The 18,846-nt window shown below is 33.2% G+C and overlaps 1 protein-coding gene across 1 annotated transcript in view; it reads right to left on the bottom strand.

Moving 5' to 3' along the window:
- The window catches only part of LOC126814551 (phagosome assembly factor 1), a 67,638-nt gene that overhangs the window by 15,301 nt on the left and 33,491 nt on the right, over positions 1 to 18,846 (bottom strand). The window contains exons 3-5 of the mRNA XM_050539784.2: positions 10,077 to 10,160; positions 2,794 to 2,837; positions 1,064 to 1,143 (exon numbers count right to left, since the gene is read on the bottom strand). Of these exons, the coding sequence (XP_050395741.1) occupies positions 1,064 to 1,143; positions 2,794 to 2,837; positions 10,077 to 10,160 (208 nt within the window). The remainder of the gene's footprint in view (positions 1 to 1,063; positions 1,144 to 2,793; positions 2,838 to 10,076; positions 10,161 to 18,846) is intronic.

The following is an 18,846-nucleotide window of genomic DNA, read 5'->3' as shown; positions in this document are numbered from 1 at the left end:
GATGTTAAAACTTCAACAATTGGTTAGCCTGTAATTGATCCAGACCGTATGCGTGTCACACTTTTGCAAACCATGCAGAAAGAGATGGAACAGCGCACAGAATGAAAAGACTCCTAATTAACATACACTTATAACTGATTGTAATCAGCTTTCATTGAAAAGGGAATAGAAATAGATCAGGCAATGCTTTTATTCTACTATATCTTGATGAAAACATTGTCCAACTATTAGGACTATATTACTCTTTTAACAATGTGAACCAATACACATCATTTTTACAACTGGTTGATCTATGGCCACATTTAATTACACTGGCCACGTTCACCTTTATCATTCGCCATTTATCATGACACATTTCACAGCAACTATTGACAGATAAGAGTTGTTTGCCAAGATATACATGACAAGAGACCAACTTTTTCATTGTCATTCAATACAATGCAATGTTCGTACACAAAGTTGGGGGCCATAGGATTTGCCCAATCCTCACATGACCCCTCATCTACGGAAACTCCTGTTGCAAACAGAGAAACAAAAGAGCTGCACAACCTCATGACACAACTAAACAATCATTGAAGAGACAAGCATTGTTATAAAAAATGATAAACAACCCCTTAACCTGGACAGACAAACTTCTTAATCATGATTAGGCAAACAACTTAACATTGGTACGACATCCAATGTTAGAAAGAAATAGATCATATGGAAATCCATCTTTAAAAATTCAAAGCTATTGAGGTGAGGGCTTACTATATGAAATGAGACCATCAATAGCTTAATAATAAATTAGTTTAACAATAAGATGAGGGTATAATTAAAAAACTATCTCTAATATGATACAGAGGAGAAATCAATCATACATGTATTTATTCGTATGCAATCTTATCTATATGATGACTACATGTATATAATTGTAATTAAGGTGAGGGTTTATTATAAAAGTGAGATCAGTATTAAAAATGACAAGGGTACATGTATACTGTAGTACAGTTTTATGACTATATAATTGTAATGTGTATAGAATGTGCTGGTACCATATAATTGTTCTATTATTGTATACTACCTCCAGGATGAGTTGCTCCAAATGACTGATCGATCTGTTCTATGGTTGGTCGAACTTGTGGTGTGTTAAAATGAACTCCACTTGAAAAACAGACAAAAAGTAAAATATAATACAGTAAGAGTACATAAAGTTTAAGAAGATTATAATCTGAATTTTAAATCACTGTAATCTTAAGAGTTGATCTAGGTGGAGGAGGGACAAAGGGACAGACCCTCCCCCTCCCACCACTAAAAAATGAAATGCTCTTTTCTATCCATGCGTGATAAAAAATAAAAATAGAAGAAACTTAATGAAAAAACGATTTATTATTTACTATATTATGTCAATTAAATGGCAAATGACCATTTCCTGTTAGTTTTTGATAGTTTAGTGGCGGAGCAATGTCAAAACAAATTGGGGTCTCCTCTGTCCAGAATTTCCACATGGTTTCCAAAATTCTACATTTTTTATGTGTATCTTAAATTATCATTTACTTTTAAGAAACCCCAAAATTAATTCTTTTTTTTTCTTTTCAAATCTAATCCCACATATTGATTCACTAAATTTAAACTAATTTTAATTGAGGCCACTCATTTGACATAATTTATTCTCTGGAGTATCAAAATCTTCTTATTAATAAATCTGTATCGCTCGTGTACATGTATAACACAAATGAATTAAATATGAATAAATGTACAGATTTACCCTAGTACTCAGTACTAGTAGTGTATTTCTTTTATGGAGCTAGTGCTGTCTTCCCCAGAACAATGATTAAAGGTTTTAGCCACATAACAAACCAAAGATTAGACAACCGTTTCAACAGAATCCAATGTTTCAATTCATTTCTAACTGTAAACTGATTACAAGGGAATTAATCCAGACATTACCAGTTTGTCAGTAAATCAAATGATACCAATAATTTACGTGCAACCATAATAAAACCAGCTAACTGTTAACTCATCAAATGCGTTTTTTATTCTTGGTTTTGTTTCTTTTATTATTGGGGATTGGCCTTTGAACAAAAAGAAGCCGTCTGCTAAATGAAGCGTTAGCAGAGGTGTCCAGCCATTAGCCTTTGCCTTGAATAAATCCTTTGTGTCAGATCTGTAAACTTAGTTTAATCTTTCCTCTATGATAAAACAATCACAGGTCATAAAAAGTCCTGGCTATGGATGTTAATTCATCCCAATTATCAAGACTGTCATAGATCTGTTATTAATGATAATAATGTGACATCATATTGGCATACATTATAGTTAAATCCATATATATGATTGTTACTTAATCCAACACAAATCAACACACAACCAAATAAAAAAAAAAATGCAGATGGGATCTTAATTATATCTTGAGTTCAAAGGACTGAGAGAAAAAGAACTGAAGACAAATGAAAACTAAAGTAGTATTAACACACTGTATCATATTCAAAATAATGTAGAGCTCACCATATCAAATTCAAAGTAATATTTGGAATTATCATTTTCCAAACGAAAACTAATTAGTTAGAAAATGCATGTGTAAGAAAGAGAAGTCTCTGTCATTGTAAGCAGGAAACATACAAGGCAGTGAATGATTCCACCATCACCCCAAATGAGTTCAATTGACAGTTATTCTACAATGTATGTGATGTTCATGATTCCTTCCGCCCCCACCCCAACTACCTTTTTAAACTTTTCCATAACTATAATGATATATTTTTAACATTTTATAGGACATTAAGATTACAATTTTCTATAAATATATTAACTTACCAGTATTTCAATTTGACTTTTCCCATACTATTGACTTCAATCATCTGAAATAATATTTAAAAGTCAAAATATTACCAGAAAGATAACTCTGCAAAACATGTTTGAAGACAGGGAATTTTTCTTATATCCTATTCCTACATGTACTGAACAATACCAATAAAATTAAAAACTCACAAGCCATAACAACTTTGAATGTAAATTGGGAGATAATTCTGTGATTTGTAATTGTGATATGAACATTCAGAATTTCGCTTAGGTTTTTTGGTTTCCTTATGACCCACTGAAGAATTGCTGAAAATTAATAAGTGCTAGTAAGTTTTGGGCCTACTATATTAAAAATGATTTTGAGATCTTTGGTAAAGAGGTGCAGAAAATATTTTGAACATTATCCAGTTAATTTTGCCATGTTTTTTGACTGTGCTACTTTTATTTTCATTAACTTGAATACATTTTGATCCACGACCTTCTTTCGGACGAAACTAATGCACAATAATATTTGGGTTTTTTTAAACCATTTTCAAAATAGAACTACTGGGTTGTAGTACTTGACTTTATCAAGCTTTATACTGGATAAAAGAGTCCACTAAATCAATTATTATTTCTCCACTCGCCCCTTGGTGCTTAGTCATTTAATAATGGGTCACATCAAACTGGCTCAGGGGCGATCTAGTCACTTAAAGTACTAGTCAGCCTAATTATATGGGAATACCCACCAGGATTTTGTTCCAAAATAAAAGTTTGCCTAATGAGAAAATATAGGTGTTGAAGTGATCTAAAACAGATCTTTAAAAATTTGTATTTTGATAGTGACCTCCTGTGTGGTTGTATTATTACCATCATTATGGACAGGTGACATGTGTCATAGGTCATTATGATATTAGAATTAAGGAAATCTATTTGAAAGAATGATGATGCTACTTAAGGCTACTGTAATTTAGACAGTTAAATCCACTCAAAAAATAAAATCTGAGGATGTCGGTAAGAGGACATCAAATGGCTAAGTTTAAAATACCAGACAGAAAAGAAAAAACAATAATTACAAGGAATGTGCATTTTCTATTTTATCATAAATATTTCAAATACAATCTGTCACAGGTTGAAACATAATTTAAAGGAGAAGTCCCGGATATATTTTAGTGAATAAAACTCTTTAATTTTGGTTGAAAGATTTGCCAACCGTTTTTCAAGTCCAGTATTACTATCCAAAATTATGTGATACTTTATCAAAAAATACAAACTTTCAGTTTCCATGTGCGGCTGGCCAGATTCCACTCTGTGGAAGTGCCTGGATAAGCCAAATTCATAGTGGTAGTTGATAGTCATGACTATCAAGACACTAATTAAATCGAAGAATAAAATTCCTAAAATCAGTTACATTACCCAGGTAACCTAATCTGGCAATTCTGAACCAGTGAATAATTTTATTTACAATTTTCAGACAAGATAAACAGGCTATCTTGGAGTTTGATTTACATAATTAAAACCACTTATATTTTGGGCATCCTGTGAACACTGGGACTGATCCTTTAAATATTAAGATACCCAGGAAGCAAAACGGAAAATAGTGGCAAGTTTGAATATCTGTTTAAATGTTCTATTATTTTAGTGTGAAGAGCAGCCGGCTCATTAATCTTTATAAGGTATGATATGACAGTACACCCACAATGCCCATCTGGTGACACAGGGTCGCTTTGGGTCAATCTTATTGTAGTGGACTTAACTCTGTACACCTCTTTGACAGGCCGTGTCATAGATCAGTTAGTAGTAGGCAAACAATTAGTCCTCATTTCATGCATCTATTAAAGGGTTTAGAGATAGAAAAAACTCTATTAATCCACCACTGTTAAGACCATTTGTTCATGTGATTAGACTCAAGACTACCAATCACTTTTTTTTAAAACTTCCTCCTTCTGTTGTGTCAAAATAGTAGCATCAGTTAGAAAACACCCAACCAAGTCATTATTTAGTGTCAAATATGGTGTTATTTTTTTTTTACTTTTTATCATTTAACCCTTGTGTGGACACGTTGCACGAAAAACATTGTCGGCAACAAGGGGTAATCTAAGACCACAGACATAAATTGGTTTTTGGATGCATAATTTTATTCAAATAAGATCAAACAACAGCCTTATATAAATAATATGAATAATAATGAATCAGAGTAAAACAAAATTATTTGAGGTATTAACAGTGACGATGTGAATTATAAGGTATTTTTGAAACCATACATATCTACAAATAACTTAATTGTCATGTTCCATGTAGAATCGTATTTTGATGGGGTTGGAAGAGTACCAAGATTTGCCTTCAGATCTAGATTACTAGAATGACCAACACAATATCATCAGTAAGAAAGATTCCAAATACAAAGCTAGCAACAAGCGCAAAATAAGTCACTTGTAACCAGCAAAATATTGAAAAGAAAGGGGGGGGGCACAAGAACCCTTGTGTCTGATAATGTAATACTCGTAGTTTCTTGTCAAATGAAGAATGTTGCCACAGCCTCACTTCCGTTCTATTTGCAGCATTATACTCAACATTAAGTAGCTGACAATGTATAAAATTCTTGCTACACAATTATGAACCAGTTCCTCACAAATGTCAAGGATATGGTCGTGGGGTCCCGAAATACCCCTTGTATATGCACAAGGGTTAAAATAATTTTCAAGGAGAGAAATTTCATCTCGGCTAAAAATGACAAGAATCGACTTTCACTGCCGAGTCCCTGAACGTTTCAAAGCCTCATATTGTGGGCACTACAATTTCCAGACACTTGTGTTCAATTAAGTTGGCATTGTTAAACAAGCTTATATTTATATCTATATAGCTATTTATTTATTTCCTCAGTTTTTGTTTTCATAAAATATCATTAAATAATAATTTATATGTCCTGGTTTCCTTATCTCTTGTCACACTATGTAGACCATAAGTGCACTAATGGAAAAGGGAAAAGACATTTTAATGGCACTGTTGAATTCCATATTTGTTTTTTATAACTTAAAGGCCCAACAAGCCAGATTATTCACATTAATCTAAAAAATCTGTCCATGCAAAGAATAGTATTATGCACATCTAAGTATAAAAAAAACTATTTCAAAAAAACGGGCGGGCTTTTATGAAAAAGACAGATAAATTACTACTAATACTACTACTACTATATTTGTCTAAGAAGATAAAGTGGCAGTGGGAAATCAATGAAAACTAATGTAAACCTTAAATGGCCATAACTCATTAAAGATACATTCTCACGAAAGTATTTATAGAGTAGTTATTTCCGATAAAAGTATGGAAAATTTGATATATACTCTTCAAAAAAAGTAGGAGATATTCAGAAACAATACAAAACTGAGGAAATGCACTGCTGTTTTTATTAGAGGTAACCAGTGTATGTTAATAACAGGCCAATTGCCTACACATAAACATAAACAGTTCATATAGGCGGCTTATCTGACGGCCCCATTTCACTCGAAAAGAGATCAACTGTCAAAAGTGAAAATAGACGTTTTTGATTTTTGTCTTAATAATGAGTAATTGCTCCACCAATTCTCAGACATCCAGCAATTCGTTGTGGCATGCTCCTAATTAACCGTCCAATCACGATTTGGGGCAATTGGCAGAGCCACTGCCAATTCTTGCAGTGTTGTCGGTTGACGTTGACGCACACGTCTCCCGATCATGTCCCAGACATGCTCTATAGGGGAAAGGTCAGGACTCATGGCTGGCCAAGGCATATGGACAATATGGTCATGCTGGAGTTAGTCATTCCTGACATGAGCGCGGTGGGCATGGGCATTATCATCTTGAAAGATGAAACGTCGACCGGCACGTTGAGCCAGGATGTGGTCACGGTAGTACACACCAGTGACCCTTCCTTGAACATTATGCAAGTCCGTTCTGCCAGTCATGGTGATTCCTCCGCACACCATAACAGACCCACGCCCGAATCTGTCATGCTGTCTGGCGTTAACGTTAGCATGATGCTCATTTACACGCCTCCAAACGCGAGCATGCCTATCGGTGAAATCCAGAGTAAATCTGGACTCATCTGAGAACATTACATGCACCCATCGACGATTACCCCAATTTCTACGCTGCCTACACCATTGGCACCTGTTTGCCATGTGCTGGCAAGTTAATGGAGGCACAACACGCTGTTGTGGCGCATGCAAATGGCCTGCATGTAGCCGATTTCTAATCGTTTGGGGTGTAACTCGAATTTCTGTAACTTGGTACAAGTTTACAGGAAGCCGATTGGCCGTTTGTCCTCGATTTTCGCAGAACCTGTGTACAAATGTATCGATCCTGGGCTTGTGTAGTGGCTCTAGGACGACCTGAACGAGGTCTATCATCAACATTGTGTGTTTGTTGGTACCGGTTCCACAGTCTGCTGATCACAGACTGTGACACATTAAGCATGCTGGCTACTGCTCACTGTGTAGAACCCATTTGAAGCATGCCAAAGCACGTATACGTTCATCATGTTGAAGACGTCTCATTGCAAATTAAACGTAACAAACTAAAGCAAAGATACACTAAACAGTAAATCTTATGCAAGAACCGATAGGATAGCAAACACGGATAGGATAAACCAGCACGAGGCAGTTTTCATCAACCCTTCCTTGAAGTGTCAAATTTGACAATGAACATCTCCAAAGTGTATGGCGCTATTGCATGTCGCACCTGCAGCTCAGTGATTCTGTTGGGGAGATAAGTTCTTCATCTGTGAACATACTCTCAAAGCATGTCAAGTGTCCATGACTATTTATCATCACAACCTGCATAGATATTTGCATTTCAATATCCCCTACTTTTTTTGAAGAGTATACATATATGGAAAGTAGAGACCCCAATCTTACTAGAAAAATAGTAATATATCATCAAATCACTCTTTTTGTACACAGGGAACGTAAATTAGAATTGATGAATTTGAATCATTTTTGAACCAGAATTTTTAAAAATAAAAGTATCGTTGACTGTGTTTGGTCTTATTCTTAAAATCTATATTTAACAATAAAAGTATGCCTACAGATCAAAAACAAATTTCAAATCAAATCAAAATAGTCAAAATTGTTCAAATTTTATTTCATAATGTCTGCCAAAGTGACAGATGCAAACGGAACATTAATAGATGGAACATAACTATCATGATGACCATTTAAAATATTCATTATAATTATTTTATCAATCTACTTCACACTAGTCAACTGACCTATGTCCTCCTTTTTTTCTTTTCAAGTGGACAAAACGGCCATTTGTCATACATGCTGGTCAACTACAATAGCAGCATGATAGCTGAATACCTCGCTCACTTGACATACTTGAAGTTCTGAACACATGGCACGTGCTACTACAAGGTAGTACAATTGGCAAAACTAAATGGTCATTTAAAAATTTATCTAAGTGTCCATCTGTATTTGAGCAGTATGATTAATGACATGTAGTAGGTTGTATAGCGTCTGCTGTATGTCCTCATGTCAAATACCTGTATAGCATCATGTTAAAATGTATTTACAATTAGTCACTTTTCACATGATCCTTATTTGTCAGGCCTCTTATTAATACAGATAAAAGAAAATATAATTTCTATTAATTTTCTACCTCCAGAATATTTGCCTTTAAAAAATGGCTTTATTTAGATTTTCCAAGACTCGTTAGGCAAAAAACTTACCAGGAATGCTTGCGAATTGCTATTCCTGGTTGAAATGGAATTTTGCTTTGTTAATGTCATTAACTTTAATTAACACTAAAATATCTCAGTCTTCAGTTTTTGTTTTAAATCATTGATTATTTTTCAAATAGCAAATAATAAATTTCAATTGATGCCTTGTAATGTTTTGATTTTCGGAACTATGTTTTGTGTGCTTTGTGCGTTGATAAATACAGGATTATCATTCACATAATATTACTATTACAATGTTACATGGACATCTATTGGCTTATCACAAACATTTTCCATACCAAATTTGATCATTGTATCTTAACCTTTAAAAACACTGCCAGTGTCCTATAGTTACCACAGGGTTACACAAAGAGTTTTAAAAATTAAAGAGCATGGCAGACGAGGTCAGAGCAAAGTTAAAAGTAATTCATGATATGGAAGATATTCATAATTAATAATTAAGATGACCTATAAGCTGGATATAATTGCTGGGAGTGAGATCACTATTGTACTTCTTTTGTGAATTCAAACAAAACAAGCGGTTGCCATGCAAGATACGCCCACATTTTGCAAGAGATGGACAGAGAAAAAGCTAAAAAAAGAAGTGATTTTTCATACAATCAAGGGCCATAATTCAGGAAGTTACAATCCGATATGCATGAATATTGAAAGGAACCAAGATCTTTGGGTTATAAAAATGCATTTCAAGTTTCATCAAAATTGGATCAAAATTGTGTCCTCTCTCTAGAGGGTCCAAAACCTTGATATACCACATGTACAATATTTGCGTACGATGGGCAGCCATTTTGTCTGGTAGTTTTGGTCCGATTTGTACGAAATTCAGACTCAACCATCATAAGGGTGTAACAGTGATATATTCAAACGTTTTTTTAAATCGGATAAAAATTGTGACATCTAGAGGGATCACATCCTAAAAACGCGACTTTTCGTACAATCAAGGGCCATAATTCAGGAAGTTATGATCCAATATGTGCGAATATCGAAAGGAACCAAGATCTTTGGGTTATAAATATGTATTTCAAGTTTTATCAAAATCGGATCAAAATTGTGACCTCTATAGGGTCCACAACCTTGATATACCATATTTTTACGCAATTTGAGAACGAACGATGGCCATTTTGTCTGTCAATTTTGGGCCGATTTTCACGAAATATGAACTCAGCCGTCCTTAGGCTGTAACGGTGATAAAATAATACGTTTTTTTAAATCGGATAAAAATTATGACCTCTATAGGGTCCACAAGCTAAAAACGCGTTTTTTGTACAATCAGGGGCCATAAATCAGGAAGTTACGGTCCGATATGCGCAAATATCGAAAGGAACCGAGATCTTTGGGTTATAAACTTACATTTCAAGTTTCAACAAAACCGGATAAAAATTGTAACCTCTATAGGGTTCACAAGCTAAAAGTGTGACGGACAGACAGACGGACAGACAGACAGACAGACAGACAGACGGACGAACCCATTTTAATAGTCCCCTGCTTTCTTCGAAAGGCGGGGGACAATTAAACAAGGCAAACAGCTTCAGTACCATACATGTTTGATGTGTATACAATGTTTCACGAAATTATATCTCAACTGGGTATAATAATATGCACCTACCTTTAGTCTTTGAGAAACAGGATCAAAGATGAGCCTGATGCCATCATGGGATAAATTTAAAACCAAGTCCATGCGTAATGGTAGCTAAAATAAATCACAAAATCTAATAATAGATTCTTTTAAAGATAGGTTGCCGGCAAAGAAACATACGCCCATAGCAGCTAAGTCGTCCGAGCAGTCAACAAGAGTTGTCACATATTTTTTCTACTGTCGGTAATAAAACATTTATAATACACTAAAATCTGATTAAGAGTAACAACTCATTCAGTAATTATCAGTATGCGAAACATTTAATTTCATGGATTTAGCTGTTCAAGTTATCAATATACTTGTTTGTCTCAAGACCTTAAATGAAATGAAATGAAATGGGGTTTAATGTCCTACTGTTCTGCTCCTAAGCTGGGCTAATGAAGACGGGCATACGCCATACAGTGTGCTATGAGGGAAATTTTGCCTGGGCAGCGGCGCTACGGCCTACTCTTACATCGAATTCCAACTGCCAAGGGATCTTTTACGTGCACGCCAAAATGTACACGGGAACTCGGTTTTTCGTACCATCCGAACGACTAGACAGCTGTCCTTGTCAGGCCTTCCGTCCTGCATCACTGACAAGGGGAAACCACGCCGGAAAATCTGGATGAACCTTCTCGGCCAATGCAGGGATCGAACACCCGACCTCCAGGCTAGCGAGCCGGCGTCTTACCCACTTAGCCACTCAAGACCTTAAATTTAAAGTCAATTGAATATTAACTTTAGCCTCTAGAGCGTCCACAAGATATTTCAAAGTGATCAAGGGTTATCATAACTCTGGCAATAATTATCAGAAATTAGTGAAAATCAATAAGCTTCTTCATCTCATGACCTTAAATACTGTGCATAATTCTAATGTCAATCAGAAATTATCTTAAGTCTCTAGAGCGTCCAAAAGATATTTTGAAGTGATTAAGGGCCATAACTCTTGCAGTATTTATCAGATATTGTAGTAAGACCCTCCCAATTTTTCAAGTTATTTGTCTGGTACATTTATATTTACATACCTTGAAAAAAGATCAAAGTTCCACGGTACTAAACTTTATTAAGTGGGGGGGGGGGGGGAAGGGATATTTAAAGTAAAAAAAAAATCTTAATAAGAAATTCTCGACATCTGTTTATATACAGTTGAAAAGTATGTTTATTGTTTGCTACAAACTGTAAATTATTTTCTTGCACATTTGTATTTACATACCTTGAAAAAAGAACAAAATTGAAATGGCACTAACATATATTAAATGAGATATTGGGATGCATACCATTAAAAAGGTCCAAATACATTTTCAAAATTGTAAAATATATTCATATTTACATAACCTGTTAAAGCAGATATAATTTGGATCATCTGAACTCTATTAAGTGAGGGGAGGGGGTATTTAAAAGTCAAAATACGCATCTTAATACAAAATTCCAGTTATCGTATAATGCTTCACCGGAAAGTATTTGTCTATCGCTCTTTGAATATACGAGTATTGTCTATTTTACTGGCAAATTCATGATTACATGATTTAGAAGAGATAAAGCCCTCTTTCGTTTGTCCAAAGAAATATGTCGCTATCAGACAAAACCTAATATCTGAAAATAGACTGCTTTCAATTTATTTTATTTAATGCTAGATCAGATTAACCCATATATATAGAGAGAGAGACATAACATGCACACGATTTCACTAAAGTCGAGGCCATCGAGCAATTTTTCTTATTGTATATATTATGTTTGTTCGATTCTCCTTTGTTGTATGGTGACTTATTGTATGCCAGGTTGATTTCCGCTCATATCGTCATAATGTTCCTGTTCGATGAATTTCGTGAAATGTTTTTGGAGAAATGTTTTGCAAGATTTGTATTTGTAGATTTGTATTTAGAAATTTGTTGTTAGAGATTTGTTTTTTAATTGTATGTCTATGATGAAATGAAAATGCAGATGATTTTTTTGATTTATTATTTTTATCTTTATATTAAAATAAAATTAAATTAAACAAAAATACATTTTACAAATCGGATATGACAAATGTCTGATTTGTAAAACAAATATTGATTTTAAGATACAAATATTGATTTTAAGATACAAATGTTAATTTTTGTGTACAAATGTCGAAATACAACAACAAATGAAGAAATAAGAATTAAGGACTATGAATTAAGAACACTGAATAAAGAGTGTTTGGTCTTCCATAGACTTTCACCTCAGAATTTTTCTAATTGTTTAATTAATTTTGATAATCTATGGCCAGTTTACAAATTAAATTCATATATCATCATCATATGTCATAATCAATGGGTCCTTTCCATTTTCAATTATATTTTAAGACAACAGGTCCCAACAGCTAAATATGTACGAAATTGGATCCATTCCATACTACCTTCTGGGAGTAGGCCTACCTATGATAACATTCATGAATTGTATCCATTTATAGATATTCAGTAAATATCATCTCAAACTATACTTTGGAAGAGCTCTGTGTGGAACTCTTCACAGAAAAGTTAAGGTCACATTGTCAATATGATTAAAGTCACTACAGAACCTAGTTACTTTAGTAACGAAGTCTTTGAGACCCCTAGTGCTCTCTCTTCGTTACTGGCGGTAAGGATTCCAAAATAGCCTTAAAACGGAGATGGGGGAAAAGCCTTATTTTCATATTAGTTGTCATTTAGGACGTGCCAGTAATGAAGAGAGAGCACTAGGGGTCTCTAAAACTTTGTTACTAAAGTAACTATACGTACAGAACCCAATGTCTACAAGTGTACTGAAAATATTGTTTCCATTTAGACAACCAAAATTAAAATCAAACAATACACTATCAAGACTGAGACACAGTTTTGGCCTGGGCTGTCTGAATTAGATTTACACACTTACACTACAGAAATTAAACTCTTAATAGGTATTGATTCACATCTATTAAACCCAGTTTTATAGGGGATTTATCAATATGCATTCTTGATAAATTCTGATATTTTCCTCTGTGCCAGTATTTGAAAATATATTCGAAGATCAAGCAGATGAAAGTGTCAACCCAAGAAGTATGGAACTTGGAACTCTAAGAAAAGTCGTTTATTTCCTTTACTACTTTTGGATTTGCTTCATATAAATAAGATATCAATCATAATATAGAAGTAGAACGACGGCAATGCATTTACTGGTCGCAGCTTTTATCTATAGGCCAATTCCTTTATATCATGACTTTGCTTTCTAACCAAGACAATATGTACTGCTTAACTGTATCCTAGCATTGACAGATTAATAAATAAATCATAATTATGAACTGGACAAAATGATACATCATGATGTTTATTGTGTAATGGTGTTAGTGTTGATAAAAATACTGGTTATTTATTAGTTTATTATTATGACTTGTTTCACCTAACAAATATTATGTATTCCATTTAATGGCTTTTGATTGTGTTTTATCCGTAATTAACCACGAGTAAGAATAGTAACCACCAACATGATCAGATCCAATAACACAAATATTGAAATAAACAATTAAATAAATGGCTGTCACTGATAACAAGGACACGCGGTACACAAACTCTTACTGTCAGTATTACTCTATCAATGAATCACTGTTGATGACATATACTAAACTTCACGATTATTGATTTTTCAAATCTAATCTCATCCTAAAAATAATTCATTGAGCGGATTTCATTCATCTCGTGAACACACAGACATTCGTCATGATACAAAAATACCATCAACATAAACTAAAGCTGTACAATACATGAGTGTGTGCGGTTCTAACATTTTCTCAGCTAGATAAGGTGTTCTGTCACCAATTTATATGTGTAGATATATTGGTGTATTTATAGTCGACATAATAAATGTTTTCCTGTAAAACCAACATCTTTTAAAAGATGGGTAATTCAATGACACGTTTTTGTTTTTGTTTGCTTGATAAAAAAAAATTAAAATTTTCTCCATTATTCTTTAATTTACATTAACTAATACTATAACATTAACTTCTTGTCTCATTTTAGTTAATAGGTGATATGTGATCGAACTGGTAATCTGATGAATTTCACTCCACCATTACAATAACCAATCCATGTATGGGGGTGAAAAATAAATTATAAATTCCCTCCAAAGTAGCAGTAACTGTGGGTAAAATGGCATCATCTGTATACTGAAAGATAGAGAAGATCCAGTCTTGTTTTGCAGTGGTGAAAGAAGGTCACTGATGTGGAGGAGTCTGAATATAATAATGTGTTGACTGTAAATTTTTATTTGAACACCAGCTATTACAGAGAGCTGAAAATACAATAAGTTAACCATTGATTTTATGTCACAATGTAAAAAAGACATTGTATAAAAACTCCACAACACATACACAGTAAGTGACACATTAAAGAGACATCTTTGCAGTTGGTAAAAAAATTAATTTCATTAATTTAGCTATGATTTTATAGTCATATTGGAAGTGATGACATTTAATCGTATGCAAACAGATACATGTCAATCTATTGTTGAGATACATTTTAAGACATATTATAATGCCCTATTCTCAATTAAAGATACATTATGGGAGGTTCGGTAACGAGTTGGCAGTTCTCACTATAATAGTTAAAAACTAGATAATGTAAAGGCAATTTGGTGAAAATTTCATTCAAATTGATCCACTATGAACCGAGAACTAAGCGACTGAAATTCCCATAAGCCTCGGTCATCATTACTAAAGTCAGTACGACAAACAGCATAGTCTCGATTATCCATTTAATCGTTTAATCGAGAAGGAAAGTTATGCAGTAAATCGGCTTACAATCCACTAAAGATCGCAGGCTAGCGCTGCCATCTAGAGTTGATTATGTCCTGGATAGGTTAATTACTGTCTAATTAATAATTTAGATAACATTTCAGGCCTAAAGAAAGACCTGCAATAGACAGATTTAGCTCTTGCATAATGCATGTTTAATAAGTGGTGGGATTTTCAATAACTTGGTGATCCTAGGTTATTTTCAATATGATATTTTATCAACTTATTATTTTTTCTTGTTGAAAGATTTTTTTAAGGTAAAGATATTTTGCCTGATCATGATTTGATCATCTAAATGACCCTCGACAAGGACAATTCAAATTATCTAATCAATCCGCAATAACTTATGTTTACATGTATTGTAAGTGTACAGACAGAACCAACAATATCATCTTCCAAATACAATTTTAAGTTTTAAAAAAATCCTCAACAGAGGTGAATGAGACACTGCTGTCAACATATGACCAATCACCAAATATACCAATTCAAATCAATTCTTAAATATTTTTGTTGTAAACGTGGCCATCTTATGCTAGCCAATAAAAAACTACAACACAATTAACTGTGGTAATATCATGGTCTGTTAATTTACGTAATAAAAAAAAGTTTTGATATTTGGGTTGCCAGATTACATGGGTTTAAAATATAACAACTAAATAGAAGTGCTGATGACAAGGGTCAGTGTGGCAACATCAACCCCTGTCTCCAGAAGTTACAACCATACATAAATACAATACACAGTTTACATTAATTTGATCTTTATTTACTCAATTTTAATGGATGTCTTTCTGATATACACCCAGTCCGTGCAGAAAAGTAGGATGATAAACCCCATTTTATTTCTATACAAACATGACAGCTTGTAATTGTAGATAGTCAATAATCAATTGTAAAATCATCCAGTTATTTTTTTTTTTTAAATAATTCAAATCAGCTAATAATTAATTTCAAATATAAACATGTATTTCTCATCTTGTTTACCAACATGAAATAAATTAAATTGTCTTCCGACAAATCCCTAGAGTAACATTTGTGTGGAGTAAGTTGAGTTCATAAACATTTTTCTTAAATCTATTGACAAATATTGTTAAAAACTAGACTAATGTATCAATTTCTAAAGAAAAATTGGATTTGAATGAATGATAAATGATAATTAAATGAAAGTATAATCACCCGAAAAAAAAAAGTAGATTAATAGATTCACATTGCATAATAATCCCACAATGAACTTAATAGGTTAATTATTACAGATTGTCACCCACTATTTTACAATTTGTATGTCAGCCAATCAGCATGTTGTGTTGTACTGAGTTGCACTGTGTCTAAATCTTGCTTGTCTAACAATTCAAGTGACATCATGGACCCAGTATTAATTATGATGTAAAATATTCTGTCTTGAAAAATCTCTTAAAGATACATTATTCAAAAGCTAAAATTGCCTATTTCAGGTCTTTCTTTAGGCCTTAAATGTTATATAAATTATTAATTAGACATTTATTAACATGACAAGAGCATAATCAACTCTCAATGCCATTGGATGCTCAAGATTTTAACTAGATTAACATGATTCGGCCATTTAATGATTTAATTTAAAAATGGAGAAGTGAGGCTAAAACTCAAATTTACCAGTACCGTGGTTACATCAATAAATAATCTTGTCAAAACTACAGTGACAACTTGGCTCAGAATTAAGTAATTTGAATGAAATTTTCAATATATTCAGTTTGTATTATCTATTTTTGTACTATGATAGAAAGAACGGCCAGCTCTTTATCTAAATCTTACATAATGTATCTCTAAGATATGATGTTTTTTTGAAAACAAATTAAATTTTCGAAGTAGTCTGAATATGTTTTTCCATATGATCCCATTAACTTGTTCTTTCTCTTTAAATATGTCTGCCAAATACTAAAGACCAGTTGCCAGGCAAAGAAACATATACACCCACAGTAGCTAAGTGGCCCAAGCAGTCCACAAGGATTTTCACATATTATTTCTTTAGGTTGTATAGGTGGTAATGTAAGCATTTACAAGACACTAAAAACTGATTAACAGTAACAACCCAGAAATCATTATAATTTGTTTGGCTTCCAGTTCTTCCCCATGCTATCTGGTATTAAAACATGTAAATGATGATGAATTTGTTTCTTTGTCATGAACATAAACACTGGGTATAAGTTTAGCCTCTAGAGTGTCCACAAGAATTTTCAAAGTGATCAAGGACCACACCTCACGAAAATCATTAACAATATACGACCACATTTCAATGTGGGCGTATAAAAATCAATAGGATTCTTAGTCTAATTACAGTACCTTGAACACTGTGTATAAATACAAAGTCAATATTGTGGATGACACAAAAACTGGGGTGGTGACAATATACTAGTACTACCACATTTCAATGTGGCAATATAAAAACATTGTGAGATCTAATATAAAAAATTTTGCATATAATTTTATTTACAATTTACTTGAACCTCTTTTACTTCATTTCATCTTAAGTATTCTTTAGCAAGAGGTGCAAGGGCATTAAATGAACACTACATGTAGTTATGTATGTCTTCACTATTAAAGTCTTTATCATTATGTAAGTTTACTTTCCTTTGGTCAACATACTTGGTCAATCTGCTCTTGGACAACGTCCACCAGTTGTGTATTTTGAAACAAACACTATTGAACAGCCAATGTTGCAAATGTAATATATATTATAAATGCTTTGATCTGAAAGCAGGAAACCAAAATCTCACACCTAGATTGTGAAAGACAAGAGCAGTAGTATATATCGATGTGACAAATATACTTCCAGATTACAAAATTATTTCTTGCACTGATGTATCCTACCAGCAATATTAATTATTTATAACTGATTTGTTAATTTATTGGTTTGATTTCTTATTAAATTTTCGTCTTTATGAAATATAAACCACAAGAGTCTCTTTAAAATTGATTATTATTGATTTTTTGAGGACAGTCAACGTATAGTATAGCGAGCACGATAACACGATATTTATAGATTTAAACCGCTGCTTTCCACAATCACAGCAGAAAAATTATACTGATATTTTTACCATAGAGGATCAGGTTGTAAACAACATGTTTATTCTCACAGGAAATTTGACTAGGTGGGAGTAGGTATAATACCAAACATGTCTTAACCATGAGAATATCAAGTGTTTTTTTCCTCCTTTTGAAATTAATTTAAATACGTGGTATTAATTTTATCGGACATTTATTTCTCGTTTTTTGCCAAGTGCACTTTGCAAGCTTCCTATCTTTTTAAAGATTACTTCCCGGATGTTCTCTGACAGACTTGTGTGCATAGCATCTCATTGGAGAAGCAGCATAACTGTAATCCCATATATCTACTAAGACCAGCTTTGCTTTTAATAAGGGGAGTCCATTTTTTCTCAGAAAAATAAACTAATGCAGCACCCTCAAAACAAACAACGAAATCTGACAAACAGCTAATTCTTTTGACAACTGGTTTTGATGTGGATTTTAGAATACAATATTTAATACATTTTACGTAGTATTCTAATATGACAATTTTTATCAAATATTTGTTATGTCAATGGCCTATAAATTATTGACATTATATGATTCAGGACCTGTAATATGTATACATGAATCAATAAAAAGATAGGCTGCCAGGTAACAAATGCCCACAGCAGCTTAGTCGTCCAAGTAGTCAACAAGGGGTGTCGTATATCTATTCATTTGTCGGTAATGAAAACGTTTACAACACACTAAAATCTGATTAAGAGTAACAACCGATTAAGAAATTATCAGAAATCATTAGAATTTGTTTGGCTTCTAGTTCTGCTTCTACAAAACATTTAATATCATGAATTTAGCTGTTCAAGTTATGGGAAATGGTTGAAAATCTATAGATTTTGTTGTCTCATGACCTTAAACACTTTGTATAAATTTAAAGTCAATCTGATGATAATTTTGGTCTTGAGAGCATCTACAACATTTTTCAAAGTCATC

This window comes from Patella vulgata, chromosome 3 (assembly GCF_932274485.2).
Source record: "Patella vulgata chromosome 3, xgPatVulg1.2, whole genome shotgun sequence".
NCBI lineage: Eukaryota > Metazoa > Mollusca > Gastropoda > Patellidae > Patella > Patella vulgata.
Note: the sequence above shows the minus strand (reverse complement) of the source record. Positions and strands in the feature narration are given on the sequence as shown.